Source organism: Ischnura elegans, chromosome 12, assembly GCF_921293095.1.
Source record: "Ischnura elegans chromosome 12, ioIscEleg1.1, whole genome shotgun sequence".
Classification (NCBI taxonomy): domain Eukaryota; kingdom Metazoa; phylum Arthropoda; class Insecta; order Odonata; family Coenagrionidae; genus Ischnura; species Ischnura elegans.
Genome location: NC_060257.1, coordinates 31,853,337 through 31,871,141, shown reverse-complemented (window position 1 = coordinate 31,871,141; position 17,805 = coordinate 31,853,337). Strand labels below are relative to the sequence as shown.

The following is a 17,805-nucleotide window of genomic DNA, read 5'->3' as shown; positions in this document are numbered from 1 at the left end:
GTTTTTATCATTAATTTCTCGGTTGGCGTAAAGAACTTAGCCAGAAGAGCCTTTAGGAACACCCCCTATCAGAATTTTGCAAACGAAATTTATAAATTACTTAATGAAACGTATGCTCTCCTGATGTATGCGTATTGACAGCAAAATATCAATATAGACAACCCACATACTAGCACATCTCCCTCCGAAGCAAATTTCTGGCTACTTCCTTGATTGGCATGGTCTTTGAATAAAAATTCCCCAGGAGCGAGAATAGAACCACAGACCTTTGGCTTTCTGCTGCCCAATTCCGTCTATTGCCATGGGAAATTAGGAACCTGGAGGTAGTGTAGCGGTGTGCGACTGGAAAGGAAAGGAATTGGGTGCTGTGATGGATTTTCATGAACTATGTTGGTTCGGGATTCCCAGTCCAGAAGAATTTTTTCTCATGGCAATTCATGCATATTTTACCGCCTTTCACGCAACAGGGTTCGATATATTAAACAAAATATATGTGGGTCATTCTCCCATAATCGTACAAAATTATGTCAATGGAATGCCATTAAAAAAACTGTTAAATCAAAACTAAAGGGGCATATTATTTTATGTATGCTTTCACTACTTATAGAGAAAAATTAGTAAAGAAAAAATTATACTCCCCAAATTTAATGTCCACAGACTATGAATCGTCATGTCCGTGGACACTGGTCAGTCCCAGATAGATTTTTGAAGAGGTGTTCATTATATGAACCGCCTGTACTAAATAATTTAAGATAAAATCTATCATTTAACATGTTACAACAATATAAACATTCCAAAATGGTCTTTTTGGGTTTCTTTTATTTCATAATAATTATCATAAAATAAAAAAAACATGTGTCCTACCCAACAAAGCAATGTACCTCGACACACAGGAAAAAGGGGGAATAATTCATAGGAGATGGTGGCAGCTCTGGACATCCAGTGTGAAGAGAAGGAGATTGTGAGCTTTATTGGGTTGTTTGAGTTTATATTGGGTTTAGTAAGTGTTTTAACGCTGGAAGAGAAATTGTAGTTCAGTTTTTTTAAAGAGACAAGATCACCAGTCATGTCCGTAGACAAGTAAAATTAGTAAAAGTAAAATGTTACTAATTCCAATTGAGATGTCTTTTACTGCTGTAAGATGCAAGTTCGATGTAACAAGGACAGTGTCCTGACTTTCTGTCAGTCCCAACTATTACTTAATTCAGAGGAAATCGTCATGTCCGTGGACATCTAGTTCTTGATATCTGCAGTCCATGGACCTATCAGATGGGAACGGACATAATGATACCTACACTATACTATTTACAGAATGTCCAATGACAAATTAAACAAACTTTTTGTCGTGAGTAAGCGCAATATTCCTCTTATGCTGTGTCCGTGGACATATATATCATGTAGACACCACAAAAGTAAAAATAAAAAAAGGGTAAAATTTATTAACGATCTCTGTCACTTACGTCATTAGATTGTATAATTGACAAGCTGTAATTTCACACTTTTGGTTCTTATATAAAATACATTTTTTTTGCCTGTAGAAAATTACGTTTTTTTTTGGAGATTGACCCATGTATAGACAACCCGCATACCACCTCAGCTCCCTCCGAACCAAATTTCTGGCAGCGTCCCTGGTTGGTGTGGTCTTCGAGGTTTATTTTTTTCATCTTTCTCCCGCAGGCTTCCGGTGAGAAGGCATGCCGCAACGCCTGTGCCTCCGAGAGTAAGTTCCTGTGTCGCTCCTACCTTTATCGCGACGACTCTCAGCGGGCCAACCAGCGTGAAGGTGCCACCCCATCACCTTTCAACTGCAACCTCTACCACATGGACCACTGGTCGCTCCCCGATGGGCCCTCCACGTTCCTCAACCATGAAAGACCACTCATCGACGTCGGAGAGGCCGTGGGAACTTACTACGAGAACAGCTGCCATTACACGGGTGAGTACATTTAAGATGGTTGAAAGATGGGTAAGGTAAATAACGCATAAAGGATAGTAGGGAAGACCAGGGAGCACAGAGTAGAATATATTAAAAAATCCTATTCTCTTCCTTCCCTTCCCTCGTTTCCCTAACATTCTACCCTCTAACATCGTTTTCAACGTCCCCTCCCCACCAAGTACTCCTTCCATCCATACCTTCTGTCTCCTCCGTATCTCATCTAAAAGCTGCCTCTTCTTGCCAACCATATCCAGCACTTCGTCGCTCTTTTTCCTCTCCGTCCATTTCATCTTCTCCATTCTTCTCCATACCCACATCTCGAATGCCTCCAATTTTCTCTCGTCTTCTTTCCTCAGTGTCCACGTTTCCGCACCGTAGAGAGCTACACTCCAGATCAAACTCTTCAATAACCTTTTCTTTAAACTCTTACATAACGATCCTCTCAGAAGCTCCTTCATATTCATGAAAGCCTCCTTTGCTAGTGCAATTCGCTTCGTAAGCCTAAAAATTATGTGAAATGATTATATTTTTTCACTTGTCTCTAGGACCAGCTAGGATTCCTGATGAGCTGCCAGTGGAGTTCGTGAAGGAAGAAGAGTACAATACAAAGACGGAAAACAGGACTGATATCAATTGCGATAAAACTGGAACATGTTACGATGGTAAGTTGGAACATTGATTCATTTTTTCTACATCGCACTTTTTCATTCACATTCTCAGCGAACTTTTACCATTTTTTCCACATCCAAAGCAACTTACAATTAGAACTCATCATTTGTTCGTTATATCTTTGCAACGATGATGAAAGTTACTACAGACCCTTAGGAATACCAATGGACGTAATTTGGGTGTAAAGAGTTCGTCTCGAGAAACCAAGTGCATGTAATTTTCAGGAAATCTTCCAAAGATGTTCTTCAAATCATGCTTCATCAACAGATAACCAAATAATATAAGTTATCCGGGCTATAATTTATGGATTAGATTTGAAGATTTGAATTTTAACATTGGTTCTTATGTCCACTCAGCTGACTACTTTTTGAATTCTCAACAAATAAATTCCAAATTGAAGTCAAATCATGTTAGTTTCATAAAACTGGCGCTTCGGTTAGCTTCTAAAAAACTTCTCTTTTCTCCCATTTTTATTAGGACTTCATCTTCATTATCTAACACTTAATTACATAGAATAATCATCTTCACAAGATATAAATGTTTCATCATATTATTTAATATAGGATAAAGTTGTATAGCCTTTTCATGGCGTAAAAAATTAAGTTACTCTAGGGTTAGCTCAAATAGCTGAAAAAGTGTAGAATTACAGATACAAGGATTGAACTATGAACATTTTCATTGCTCCCATTTTGGTTTTTGAACCTAGACAGATGTCGTCTAAGATGGCAAATAAATTACATGGCGTATACGAGAAGTATTTCCTTTGAATCACGCAATCGCTTACCTAAATTCTCCAGTGAATGGCTTCTTGAAGAGCTCTCGTCATTATTAGAAAATTCGGAAAGCAAATAATATTACCTTTCCAGTTGCCTTTTCAATCTAAATAGTACCGATGTATTTAACTCACTCATTTTTCTTCTTTAAATTGGTTTATTAATTTTAAAGAACAAATCGGGCAAATCTTTTCATAGCCACCGTCAATTAAATTCCAGATTGTGTGCCAGTAATTTATAATGCCTTGTATTGCTTGAAGGAATAGTTATGTACCTAATTAATTTCGTGTCTTATTTTGTCCAGAAATTTTTAAACCGATGAAGATCAGTGGTTGTTAGAGAAATAAAATAAAGCCTGCTTTCAATGTTCATCCATATGAGAACAATTAAGCAAAGCATTTTATTGTTTTAATTAAAACAGTGGCGGTACACTGCAAGGATACCCGCATAGCCGTTCAGGTCAGGACCAACAAACCATTCAACGGCAGGATCTACGCGCTGGGACGTTCGGAAACTTGTAACGTTGATGTCAAGAGCAGCGACATGTTCCGGTTGGACCTCACCATGAGCGGTCAAGACTGCAACACGAGATCAGTGGTGAGTAATGGTCAACAAATTCAAAAATCAATGGGTACTCCCTGTTTTGGGCATGACTTTGTGATATTTTCTTATCATTTTAAATAATAAAGAATATAACTTTCTCGAATGGATTTTGTACAAAAAACGTAGTTTTCGACGAGGATTGACATCATCAGGCCATCCGGTTCTCGGTTCCGATTCTGGGTTCCGGTGAACGGTTTCAGTTCCTGATGATGTTTCCGCGTGATGATGACGATCATCGTCGAAATATTCGTCGATTTTCGATAAATATATATGTGGAACAACTAAATTTTTCTAGTCATTCTAAAATCCGTGTGTATGTTTGGCTAAAAGCGTATACTAAAAATTTAAATACATAATCAAAAAAGTTGTACGACCCAGACCCATATGCTTAAACTCCATCGGTACAATATATGTTTGGAATATTAGAAAGCTTTATAATCAGTTGACAACAATTAGAATTAAATACGCGACGGATTGAAAAGCGAAAAAATATGGGACTCTATATATTTTCTAATTCTTTCACCCCCGGAAAAAATAGCATTTTTTTTTAATGATACCATTTGGCAAAAATAGACACCTGTTTAAGCAATAACTCGGAGATTACTCACGAAAATAATGTTTTCTTTTTCAGCCTGGCGTGTACTCCAACACCGTAGTCCTTCAACATCATAGCATGGTGATGACCAAGGCTGACAAAATCTACAAGATCAAGTGCACATATGACATGTCTCCAAAGAATATCACCTATGATATGAACACTGTCAAGTAAGTTATTACAAAAAAATCTTATTATTTCGTATAGTGGGATATATCATTTGGTTATTACATACTTCAAAAATATTTTAATGAGTATTTCGTGTATTTGCGTATTCAGATGATAAAATATAATTTCTCAAGATTTTCGTCCTTTCAACGTCTAGCAGTAACTTCTTTTGTCATTTAAAACCAATTACCAAGATATTTAAGGGATATCTTTCACGAAAAGCGCTATAAAAATCTATGGTCATAATTTTTTATTCAAAAACTTGAAATTTTTATTTGAAAATAATTTATTGATAAAAAAGGCATTTCCATTCCATAGAAATTAATTTAATTAATAAATAAAGACGTATTATTACAGGGAATATTAATATTTTTCGGTTTAGGGTCAATCAATTTATCAATCAAGTCATTTTTGCATTAAATTTGCTTAGTTGTGCTATGAAATAAAGTGGCAGATGCCTTCGTATTTTTTTATCTCGTTAAAACATCGCCATCATAGCACCACCGGCCTACTCCCTTTCTTTCCATTTAAACATCCTATTCTTTTCCTTCCTCTCCCACGTTTACCCAACATTCCACGGCCTCCTCCTTTTAATTCTATCCAAACATCAAAAAATATATAATTTCAAGTTTACTTTCCTCATTACATGCGATGCTATCCTCCCCTTCTTGCTAATTAATGAAGTTAATGAATGATTGATTAATTTTTCTGGGGCTATATCCTTTAAAAACAAAATCAATGTACATTTTGTGAGCATGATAAATAGAAAGATCAACAATTTGGAACAAAAACTGAGAAAGATTTAATAATTGTTATTGTCATAGTATTCTACCGATTAAGGTATTTGCATGGAGTGCTTAATACCCATTCTGCCAGCCTCACATTCCTTCATACTCTTCCCTCTTCAATTCACTGTAAGGTCGACTCCCTTTCGTTCTACCTAAAAATCCGATTCTCTTCCTTCCTCTCCTTCGTCCACCTTAAATCTATCCTCTAAAATTGTTTTCTGCAAAGTCGGTTTACTCCGAGAAATTTTTTAATGATGTTCATCCTCTCTTTTGTGCTTGCAGGGACCCAGAAATGATCTCCATTACTTCAGCACCGATTGCACCAGCTCCTCGCATCAGAATCCTGGACACCAGGGACAGGGAAGTTGAGACTGTCAGGATTGGAGACAAGCTTACTTTCAGGATCGAAATCCCCGAAGATAGTGAGTATTTCCTTATTCACCTATCCTGCAAATTTTCTCCAACATATTGTTTGTGGCACTCCCTGAATCTTGACAAATGTCACCATATAACATGTGTGCATCATAGTGATCTCGTTTTCATATCAAATTTTATAAAAAAGTTGGAAATTATAACACTTTTCTTATCAACATAATTATACTTATCGGTCGTATTATTTCGATATAAAATGGGGGTCACTTGATAATATCTGTTTTATATAAATTATAAAGTTACCAAAAATAATTAATCATTCTGTCATCACTTCGTAAAAATCATAATGTCACTAATATGAGACGTTTCTTCCGTTGGATGTAGCTAGTCCCAAAGTATCTTTTGAGATCGCGTCCCGTAAGCATCAACTGAACTCAAAATCAAATTTACTTCTTTTTTGGCGACTTTGAATACAGCCTTTTTTAAACTAAGTGCACTCAAATATGGTCATAAACTGATAAGATGAGATAAAAAAGCAGGAAATCGAATTTGTTTCAACATTGCTTTCAATAACTGAATGCATACTAAAGTATTTACTTTCATCCTTGCAGCTCCTTATGGAATCTTTGCACGAAGCTGCGTTGCCATGGCCAAGGACTCGAAGAGCACCTTCCAGATTATCGATGAAGACGGGTAAGTTTTCTCGGACATACTCTGCAAGAAACACCATCTTCAATTGGTTATAAACCGCAGGTGCACATAAAATATAAAACGTTGATAAGCAGTTTTGTTAAAAAAACTAGAAGAAATTTTGCTGTGATTAAAATGTACTCGCTGAAATGCAGTCCTTAAATACACAACCCACGATGACTTTTAAATGATGATATTTATGATGTAGAATCTGAGTTTTTCCCGGCGTATGCTCTGCAGGAATATTTCTCGGGTTTCCCACCGGGTGTCGTATCGGGTTGTAGTTCCCAACGTTTCCATGACTAAGTCCGTCATCGTCATTAACCCCTGATGACGATGACGGACTTAGTCATGGAAACGTTGGGAACTACAACCCGATACGACACCCGGTGGGAAACCCGAGAAATATTCCTGCAGATGATATTTATGATTAGGACGTTTCGTTTCTTTTATTCTCTGCTAGTCCATTCAAAAGTATGGTTAACACAATCACATCAAATTATGACGAATGCTCCAATTTTGTCACGTCAAAGCCTTCTGAATTTTAATGAGAAATAAACGGAATAAATTACCGTAAATTATTTGGATACCAATATGTTATCTGGAAAATCTATCATCACAGGAAACTAATATGCAATATGATTACAAATGGCAAGCTATGTAAAATTTTCGCATTTCATTTGGCGGTCAACAACGGCACTCCTCTATGCCTTTCTTATTCATCTATTGTCTCATATAAGAGCACTAACTGCCGCAGGAAATAAATCGCATCCAGAAAATGCTGAATAAAAGCATTTTGTGATACTTGTACGTTGTGCCAAATGAGATTTAAATGAAATTTTATATGTAAAATGACATCGTTATATTTTATCTCCTTGACATTAGATATTTACTTGTTATTATCTTTTTACAGTTGTCCTCCTGACCCATCAATCTTCCCTGGCTTCACTCAGGACGGTAACTCACTGCAATCCATCTACGAAGCTTTCCGTTTCACCGAGTCTTACGGAGTGATATTCCAGTGCAACGTCAAGTACTGCCTTGGGCCTTGCGAACCGGTAAGAATCATAGAAATTTCACGTTCTGCAACCCAAAATGATTCTCACGCATGCAGAAATGATGGAATTCTTCTATTACGATGTCTTAGTTGGCAATTATGTGATCTCGACTATTTCTGGCAAGTTTAACAAAGCTTGGAACGTAGGCTTTCGCTGCGAGATTCATTGCTGTCGACGCCTTTCGGGTGCAGCTGCGTATTGCGCAATATCATGCAAGCTTTCGCGGCCATTGCAGGTCGCATTAACAGGCGGTGAATGAGAAATTGGAAAAAGTTTTCAATTATATATTCGTCAACTGGAGTGGAGTAAGTAGGGTTGACGAGTATAAAATTGAAAACGTTTTCCAATTTCTCATTCATCGCCTGTTAATGCGACCTGCAATGGCCGCAAAAGCTTGCGTGGCAACGCGCAATACGCACCCGAAAGTATCCGACATCAAGATTAACAAAGGATATGAAATTAATACTTTGCACTTCTCCACATAAATATTTATTTAAAAAGTAGTCATTATGTTTCACTGCCAAGCAGCATCATCAAGACTAATCAGGAACTAATCAATAACAGAATGGTGCTGCAGTGCAGTGAAACATGTTGATTCCTATTGAAATAAATATTTATGTGGAAAATTGCAAATTATTTAGCTTCATATCCTACGATGGATTTTCAAAAGTATCAGCCTACACCATTTATTTCATTTCAAGTTTAATAAAGATCATGATTTAGCCGATGCACGTCCCATTAGTTTCCTCCGCGTTGTTTCGCTTGAAAAAATGCTTTGGCGATACTAGTACCAAGTGAGAATTTCAATGAAAGTTAATAATTAAAATGATATTGTTACATTTTCTCTCCATGACTGTAGATATTTACTAGTTACCCTTCATCTTAGCTATTAGTTTATTCACCTATGATTAATGCAACTGCCTACATTGTTTGTGCGTAGACTCAATGTTATTACACATTCTCTAAAGTCTGAATCACACGATCATTTTTTTTCGTCGCGAAAGTGATCACTATCGCGATCACTAGGCGAAATGATCGTCGCCGGCAATTGTTTTTCGCGTTCGCGATCGCGATGAGGATTCCCATAGAGGTTACTCTATAGAGGGACCTCTATAAGGATTCCCATCCCTATTTTTCATCGCTAGTCCGGTCGCTTTTTCCGTCGCTAAAACCGTCACTAAAACCCCATATCAGCCAATAGGAACGCATGCCCATACGGAGCGATTGCAGCGCAACGTTTGACAATTGTGGGAACGACATAGATAAACAAACGAGCTATAATGATCGTGTGATTCAGGCTTAATATAACCCTTCATTTTAGCTACTGGTATCTTCACCTCTAAATGATGACCCTGCTTTACATATTTTGTGCGTATGGCCAGTGTGACTACTATATAATATAGTCATTCATTTTATCTATTTGTTTCTTGACCACTGAATAATTTTGTACCTGTCTACATTGTTTGTGTGTGTAGGCTCAGTGTGATTACGGCTTGGAGCGCGGCGAGTCTTGGGGCAAGAGGCGCAGGAGGAGGAGTGCGGAGGAGCCGGAGAATGCAGAGGACATGACCCTGAGTCAGGAGATTCTTGTGCTGGACTTTGGCGATGAGAAGAGCGAGAGTTTGAGGACGCCAACCATCGGAGGAACGCCAGAAGCAGACTTTGGAGTCGGTGAGTAACCATCATCAGTAACCGACTTAAGAAAACATTAGGGTAGTTTCATTCTCCAAAGAAAACGAAAGGCATTGATTGCGAATCGTTATCCAACATTAGTGTACTAATAATGTACAAATTATTTGGTTTTATAAAACCCAGTTTAGACGAATGTTAATGGTCAATTTTAACCTCATTTGAAAAAGGCCGGAATGGCGGCCATGCTATGCCACTCCACGTGGCCTACGATATAGGATTGCTACGAAGTCCCTCCCGCTATCATTACTTATTATTTATTTTGTTTCAATTATTAATAAACTCATTTTGTGTAAAAAAAAAAGTCAAATACTATACCAAAAAGATGAAACAATACATTTTTTTTTCATTTTTTTAATAACCTACTGCAAAATCACCAAAAATGCCACTGCGATTTTACCATAGTACCTATATAATCGGTTTGCTCTCAAAGCGTTAAGAAACAAAAGTTGCACTGACTCTCAAACCTTGTTCAAAATAACCTAACGTAACTTTGGAGCGTAACTTTGGAGCTGAAAACTCAACTTGACTTTGCGTCATTATTAGTTGAGAAAAGTACAAATTTCTCTTAGGATTAATCAAAAATACATTTTGATTCATCGAGAGACTAAACTTGACTTTGTCTTGTCATCAGGTGATAAAAGTTCAAATTTCTCAAAACATCAATCTAAAGTATAGTTTGGTCCATCGAGAGACAACAAAACTTGATTTGCGTTGTCATCGGTTGAGAAAATTTCAATTTTCAAGCAAATTTCTCAAAAAATTAATTTGAATGTGGTTTGGTCCATCGAGAGACAGCAAAACTAGAATATCGATTCCAAGATTTATGCGTGGTTTATAGTGTGCATCTATCATCTACTTATGTAGTAGAGTTACTATTATTCATTAGGAATAAAGCTATTCTAATTTCATCATTCCAATGCTGCATTCTTTATCCATTAGATGAATTAATAATTTGTTTCCCTTTTTCAATTCCAAATTAAGTCATTTCCAAAATGACAATAATGAATCGCATTTTTCACCTTAATTCCAAGAAAATGTAGAAAATTCTATACGAATCGTGTAACTAACAAGCAATAAAAAAATCTCCTCGAGCAGGTGAGCAGAAGTTAGTAGCGAAAAATCGTTACGGGAATACCAACGTCTATTTCTCGCATCGTCATGCCATAATTGAAAAGATTGATTGACCACGGCCATCGCTGAATTATCCCCTAGGCAACGTGAAGCATTCAAAAAAAGCTTTTAATCGCCTGCACTGTTTTTCGTTCGTCTTTTGGTTGCACTTGACGATGAAGTGGCACCTTGAGTATCAGCCCAGGGCGTCAGCTAACGAGGTGAATTGTTGGGTTAATCCCCAACATGGCTCAGGGCGCTGGTTAGAGCAAAGGTGCCAAAACTAAAAATGAGATCTCCTCGAGGCCAGGCGTCAAAATAACATCCTCGGGGCACGGAAATATTCATCACTGTCCCTGGATGGAATCAAGGCGTGGTCAAAACGTTTAGCTAGGTCACCGAATGGGTCTACCGAATGTAACCGATTCGACTCATGATACCCAGCGGCCACGAGGCCATACTTAATGCTAATGTTTGGGAAACTAAATATTAAAATGGAATTTTCGTAACAAGCAATAGAAGCCATCACCATCCACGAATGATGTTTGCTTTTTAAAGAGTATTTTTTTGTCTTTCTCAATGAAAGGATGACTTATGGAGGAACCCTCGTCATAATAGACTTATATTCCCGACAAGAGAGGTGAAGTATTAGGATTTGACAAAATGGATTTACAAGTATTTCATTTTCTAGCTTGTCCATTCATATGCAAATTCATATTATTTCAATCCATTGATATGATGCGGACCTCAATTTCTCCCAGGTTCTATCAGGATTATCATGTTCTGTTACCTCTTGATAATTACCTGAAAAGGTCGTAACCGGTAGAGTTTTCAATGAATACTGTGTAGAATATAACAACGTTCATTTTTAAATCTATCATTCCATTATAATTTTGGATATGGTACATCAATGCTACCTTGACCGTGAGTACCGTGCAGCAAGTTTTTGAATATTGCAGTTCTATCCATAGTTTCCCGGTTAGCTGTGTCGAAGTTGATTTCGGATTACGTTTTGTGGCCTAAGCTGGCCACATTTTCAAATCAGGTCTGGCTTCCGATAGATGGAAATGGCCCTTTAGATACATCATCCTCAGGATGGCCTACCACTGGCCCGACCAATCACCGTCAAGGACCTCGATTTTGGCCTGCTTTTGCGAACTAATGTTTTCCAGGTTGTATTTTGTCTATGCCCATCTCCATTGAAATTTTCTGTTATTAATTCAATTTCATTAGCCTCCCGAATGATGTGAAGCGTACTGTCCTGACTTGGATAATGAATCATTAAAACAAGCACGCCTTACTTCTCGCCATCTTTTTGTCTCACTCACATACATCGACTCGCGTTCCCAGCAACCCCAACAACCGACAAAACATCATGGCTGCCAACCTTTGGACACTACATGAAGGAAATAATGTTCCTCTTTGGCAAGGACTTTTGCTTTTCCAATTTTAATTTGATGCCCGGGATTAGTTATTATTAGATTAATAAAGATAATAATTATTAGAATAGGATCAACTTATCCCAGGGCATTTCCATACATTGGCACTCAAACCTGATCTGAAGATGTGGCCAGCAAAGGCCCCGAAACGTCATCTGAAATCAACCTCGACGCAGGTAATGGCCCAGTGACGTCATGGCAAAATTAGCAGTGCCGGAACGCACTTTCCTTAACTTTTTTTAGAAGTGAAATATTACTCTGTATGTTTTTTTATTACAAGTTATTATTTACATTTCATTGCATTTTTTGTTTTGGTTACGAATGTATAAAATAGAATTTTTGAGGCAGTGTTATTTGACAATTATGTCTTTTGTTAACAAGTGCCGAAACGGTGGCGTTCCGGCACCATGACACCCCTGAGCTAATTAGGAAGCAATGGAGAGATCTGCAATTCAGCGCTGCGAAAGCCTCAAGCAGAAACCTCTTGATTATATTTACTATGAACGCCACTCTTGACAGCTAATATTCTCTTTTTTTCTTTCAGATGACGAGAGTCCATCCGTCCGACGTGTTGGTTTCGAAGGAATGACCTGCCCCACGAGGACGTCAGTCTTGGCCCTGGGTGTCACCTGCGCTCTCCTGGCATTACTCTATGCCACCACGGTGTGCTGCTACTGCCTGCGAGCGTGTGGACCCTGGTACTCCGACCCCAAGAAGAACCTCATGTCATGAAGACGCCTAGTTCTTCCGCCATTTTTTTTCGTTTCTATATCGAATGATAAGGACTGAATATGCTCCCTCCCCCCCTCCCCTGGGAAGTCTTTGACGAAGTCGAAAGACGAGAAGAGTTTTAACTTCAATCCGGCCAACTGTGAGTTTTTGTCCGTCCAGTTTCGAGCGCGCGTGTGTTTTTTTTCCTGGGCAGTGAAGTCACGTGATCTGTGGACAAAACTCCCGCGCGCCTTGTGTGTTCGACTCTTACGAAAGGGGATGACGTGGTGATGGCTTTAGGAAAAGAATAATGGCTCTTGATCTTTTTCCTTCTCCGCTTGGTTTATATTTTTCGTTTAATTAATTCTTAGCGTGGGTCATGGCTGCTTATTTTGACCGCAGTGAGATGCGGTGCATCTCTACAGTGGAAGCCAAAAGGACGATTCGGTAACAAATAACGATCGTAAAAAGGTCTGTCATTGTTGAAAGTGGTATCATGATTGGTGTGATAAGTAAGAGTTAATCCTCGCGGTGATGAACTGTTTGATCGCGTAGAATTCTCGGACTTCAGATGGGGGTACGCAAAAACGTTGCGCTCTCGAATTCCAATTCTACATGAAGTGTGGAAGTTCGACAGAGCCAAAAATGATGAGGATGTATCTTTGGAAGCAGACATCTGCCGGATTTTAAAATACCTGCGTTCGAAAAGTGCAATATCATATCATTCACTATCGTCCTAATTTCTAAACGTTGCGGTGTCTGTCGGGCATTTCACATTATCGTTTTTTTCAAATAATCCTGCAAGGATTGGTGCTTTACTCATTATTCATTCATCAACTTTTTATAATTCATTCACTGTGAAACCTTCAAACGTTCATACCTACGCTCTTCATTTGTTCGCTGAGATCGCTTTAAATGTGTTGAAACCGCTGCGCCTTTGTCCTGATATCCCTATAAGCAGACATAACCCACCGAGAATGATTCCCATGTCGAAATCTTCTGATCTAACAAAGAAGATGACCATGTGGGTATCATTCCAAGGTATTGGTGCCAGGGGATAATGGGAGAAACTATTAATTCAACCGAAGCGAAGACAGGAAAGAGTACAAGCAATTAGATTCTTGAACATGGTGGATGGGGAATTATTTTTTAATTTAACATTACATGCCGGCCTTGATGTCATCGATGATTTCAATGTAACAATTTTTTTGTAAATATATGAATACTGTGTACGTGCAGGCTGAAATACAGCCGTGAATATTTATGATTGTCCAATAAAGGAAGCAAAGCTTTCTCTTTTGTAAACTATCCACAGTCCATGACGGTACATAAACAATTGAGTTTCGTTACCATGGTCTTCCAGCTGATGCATGAGTGCAAAATCATGATCGTGGCAAAAATACGTTTCTTTTTCACAGTCATTTTTGCTATATTAAGTTTTTTTTGGAAAAGGATGATGAGAAATGGCTTAGATGAACTTTTTTCGTCTTCCTTTTCTGCAAATTTTAAAAGTACTTTTAATTTCTTTTCGTCCAACTGTTAACTTTAAGGAGAGACAAGTATGCAACTATCAAATTTTAAGTTCGAATTGATTACCCAAGGCTACTAAAGCTTAGATTCGGAACTCATTGCATGTGTACTAACTGGCCTGTTGTCTCATTTATTGAATTCATCCAAATACATTCTAAATACATTTATATAATAAAATATATCAGAATAACGACTTCCGGGGAGATGGATCAGCTAAATCTTTCGCGTGAGGTGGTAAGTACAATTCACACAGGTAAGCTAAGCGAACCCTTGGCATTTAATGGTCACAAACCGAGAATTAAGGCTATGTATGGTCATAAACCCCCTTATATAGGTAAGACAGTGGCGAAGTAAAGGGGGCGACCGCCCCCCTTTAAAATATTGGAAGTATTGAAATAGATGATCCCCACGGTGATCTTTACGATCGACCTTCAGGGATTTTTTTATTTCACCAGCTTAACAAAAATCTTTCAAAATAACTGGTGAATATATATTGAAGCCACTAATCTGCGTACACCTCAGACGCATTACACCTGACAAGTATCGCATGCTAAAAAGGCCAGGGGCTTATTCAGCATCAAATTTGGTGGGGAGGTCATTTCCAGGGTCCGGGGAGTATGAAATGTTTCTCTGAGAGAGAAGGGCGTGTAAAATGTTTTTGAATGCCCATTTTTTACGCATTTTGGAGCTTAAAATTACGTTTATATTCTTAAAACCAGATGAAATTGAATAACTTAAGACATTTAAGGATACAAAACTATTAAACTGAAAAAATAAAAACATTTTGATAAAATATTGTGGGGTCATGACTCCTGTGACTCCCCTAAATCCGCCACTGGCTTTGGCGCCACAGAACGTAATTTCCTCCTCCCCTCTCTTTCAAAACAAAGACCTTAATCCGCCCCTGATACAGGCCAACATTACATATTAAGCTTGCCTTCGCACCATAAACACAGTGAGAAATGAACGATGCCAAGTAAAACTTGCCTTAAACGTCAACACTACAACTCGGCATTTTACATGAGATTTATATACAGTAAGCCCACTGTAAGCCCACTATTGGCCATGCGTTGCCCTGCGGAGGAAGAGGGAACCTTTGCTGCAGACGTCTTTTAATTACTTTCTTCTGTTTTCATCGGAAGATCAACATTTGAAATATTTTAAACGATCCATTGGGAAGTAGTTCCGCTTCATTCCGCACGGTTGCGTTCCGATCGCCAATTTTTAACTCTCTACGGAAGGTTGGCTCTCCCAGTCTAATGGCTCGATAATAGGGAACTTGCATATATTTCAGATATAATCAATAGCCCCAAAATTATATAAAAATATATATTTGCATACCTCGGTGAAAGTTTTTTTATTATTTTATGACGTGGTTTGCGATATTTAATGCATCAAAGTTCACGAGAATTTTCAAATGCAAGTGAGAATCGAAAACGCCCGATGATTGGCTGGTAGAAAAATGACGTCATAGTTCAGTACGAGGAGGCATGGCGGCACGGCCATAGTAGAGGTTGCGTACTTGAATACAAGCGACGGCATGGTTATGATTCATTTATTGAAGTGCAGACGTATCAGAGTTGTTCAATGTGACTTCAGGTCTATTATTTGATCTATTTCTCCTCCATTGAAAGCGATAGATTGCGTAAAGATGAAGGAATATGGTTATTCTTAGGCTGATCCTAGCAAGCTTCCTGTTACTGATTCCATCATGATAACAGGGTATTTTAGTGAAACTGTACACTTCGTCGGCGCCGAAAGTCGATGCCGAGAAATGGAAAGGTAGCTGATGTGCATCTGAAATGTTTTATAGTTCATAACAAAGTGAGACTTGCGTATAATATTGGCGAAAGCGTATACTCATGTGAAATGTGTATTCTTTTGGCAGTCCGGTAGAGGGTCTTATGGTGAACTTATTTCCACCTCGAATCTGTCGATGATACTTTCAACTTAAAAATACCTTGCCTGGAGGGCGACAGGAAGCTCTGAGGAAGCCAGACTACTAATGTTTCAATTTAGTAGCGATAATATAGACGAACTTCCAACACAATCTACCATCTTGTGACTCAAAAACCCTGAAGCCACTTCCTATTCTGCAGGAAGAATCGGTCAATCGCACTTCGATCAATATAATAAACACAATGTATTCAGGTGTTAATAAGTTACTTTTGTAATGAAAGCCTTCCTAAAATAGCATTAAAATGTGAATATTTTCCAAACAGAGTCTTTAATACATTTTGGGAGCTTTTCTCATCTGAAACCTACTCTAAAGGCGAGCTCTTCGTCATTGCGATCGGTTGTCACTTAAAAATTCCGTATCGGAAATCCTAGAGGGAAGACCTTCGACGATGACCGTGATCACCTGCACTATCACTGGAACCCGTGGTGAAAATATCATCCCAATCCAATTTCTATTTGGTTTTAACTGGGGAAAGAGCAACATAGAACTGCACATTCTTTGGGTAACTTTGGGATTGACTTTCCCTCAAACACCCCATTTCCCCTGTGGTGCACATCAGTCCTATCTTTATGCGATGGCCTGAAAACCTTTAAATGGATCCTTGGTTTATCCTGACAACCAACTAAATGGAAATTGCTGATCCACACGTCTTCCTCTATCTCCACAGTTTCCAAATCAAGGGCCGCGGAACATTCCTCTTGTGACTCAACTTTTTCTGAAAAGCAAGCAACGGCGTAGAATAAAATCAAAGAATGCTGCGATTCATTTTCTGTGAACACCTCTGGATTCCATTCTTTTTCCATCTACAACTTCCTTTATCTTTCGGGGTAAACTATGGGACAAGATAATGTTTAAATATTTTCATTAATTTATAACAAAATATAATTTCTAAAAATACCCTAAAGCCATTTTATTAATCCGCACTAATGAGTGTAAATTAGTCTGGAAGATGAATGCTGTAGACGTAGTAGTTTTCCCTAGGTTGAGTTGCAAAGTTCATGAAGTTGACAAAACGGCTAATTTTTCGGTACGCGGAGTCATTTATTGCACTGGCCGTGTCTACATTTTTGAATTTTTTTGTAATAAAATAAATCAGAATTTAGGATAAAATTTCCTTTAAAATGACGTATAGTTCATTATTATAGCATGCAGTGAAGCCAGGATATAAATTTGCAAAGTACAGCGCTGTGTGCCGCGCGGCACATCATTTTGACGCCGACAGTAGAAGAAAACGCTGTCTTCTTGGCTGGCACTCGAATGCATGAGGATCAACGTTTCTCTTTATTTTCATATTTCCTCCCTTGATTTTAAACATCATGGAATTTTCTATGTCCTTCCGTAACTGAAATTGAACAAGTGCCATAAATAATTTGAGTCCATCGTAACCATCGAGAAACACCTTTCTCGATTTTTGTTGAGAAGTTGAGTTTTTATTCTACGGCGGCCGAATTATCGAAAAATCTCAGTTTCAAGTTATTCAGTCGATGAAATATGGAAATATTATTTATATTAAAGTTATCTTCGCTCACATATGTATATAGCACACGGGTTTATCATTCCGTTTATTATACTCTTATTTTTCCGTAACGCTCATCCCGACAGACGGCAACCATCGAGGCTTTTCTTCTAATTTCCTCAGTGGAAATGCAGACGAAAATTTTTTCTGGGGTGTTATTGCACAGAGGAACAATGCACCACTTGTAATTTTTCC

At 38.2% G+C, this 17,805-nt stretch overlaps 1 protein-coding gene across 1 annotated transcript in view; it reads left to right on the top strand.

The window, feature by feature from the left end:
• Positions 1-13,912, top strand: part of LOC124169382 — a 203,026-nt gene extending 189,114 nt beyond the window's left edge. The window contains exons 7-15 of the mRNA XM_046547972.1: positions 1,678-1,936; positions 2,482-2,598; positions 3,800-3,975; positions 4,613-4,746; positions 5,815-5,954; positions 6,516-6,597; positions 7,508-7,652; positions 9,128-9,323; positions 12,438-13,912. Coding sequence (XP_046403928.1) covers positions 1,678-1,936; positions 2,482-2,598; positions 3,800-3,975; positions 4,613-4,746; positions 5,815-5,954; positions 6,516-6,597; positions 7,508-7,652; positions 9,128-9,323; positions 12,438-12,625 — 1,437 coding nt within the window. The 3' untranslated portion in view covers positions 12,626-13,912. The remainder of the gene's footprint in view (positions 1-1,677; positions 1,937-2,481; positions 2,599-3,799; positions 3,976-4,612; positions 4,747-5,814; positions 5,955-6,515; positions 6,598-7,507; positions 7,653-9,127; positions 9,324-12,437) is intronic.
• Positions 13,913-17,805: the final 3,893 nt, after the last annotated feature.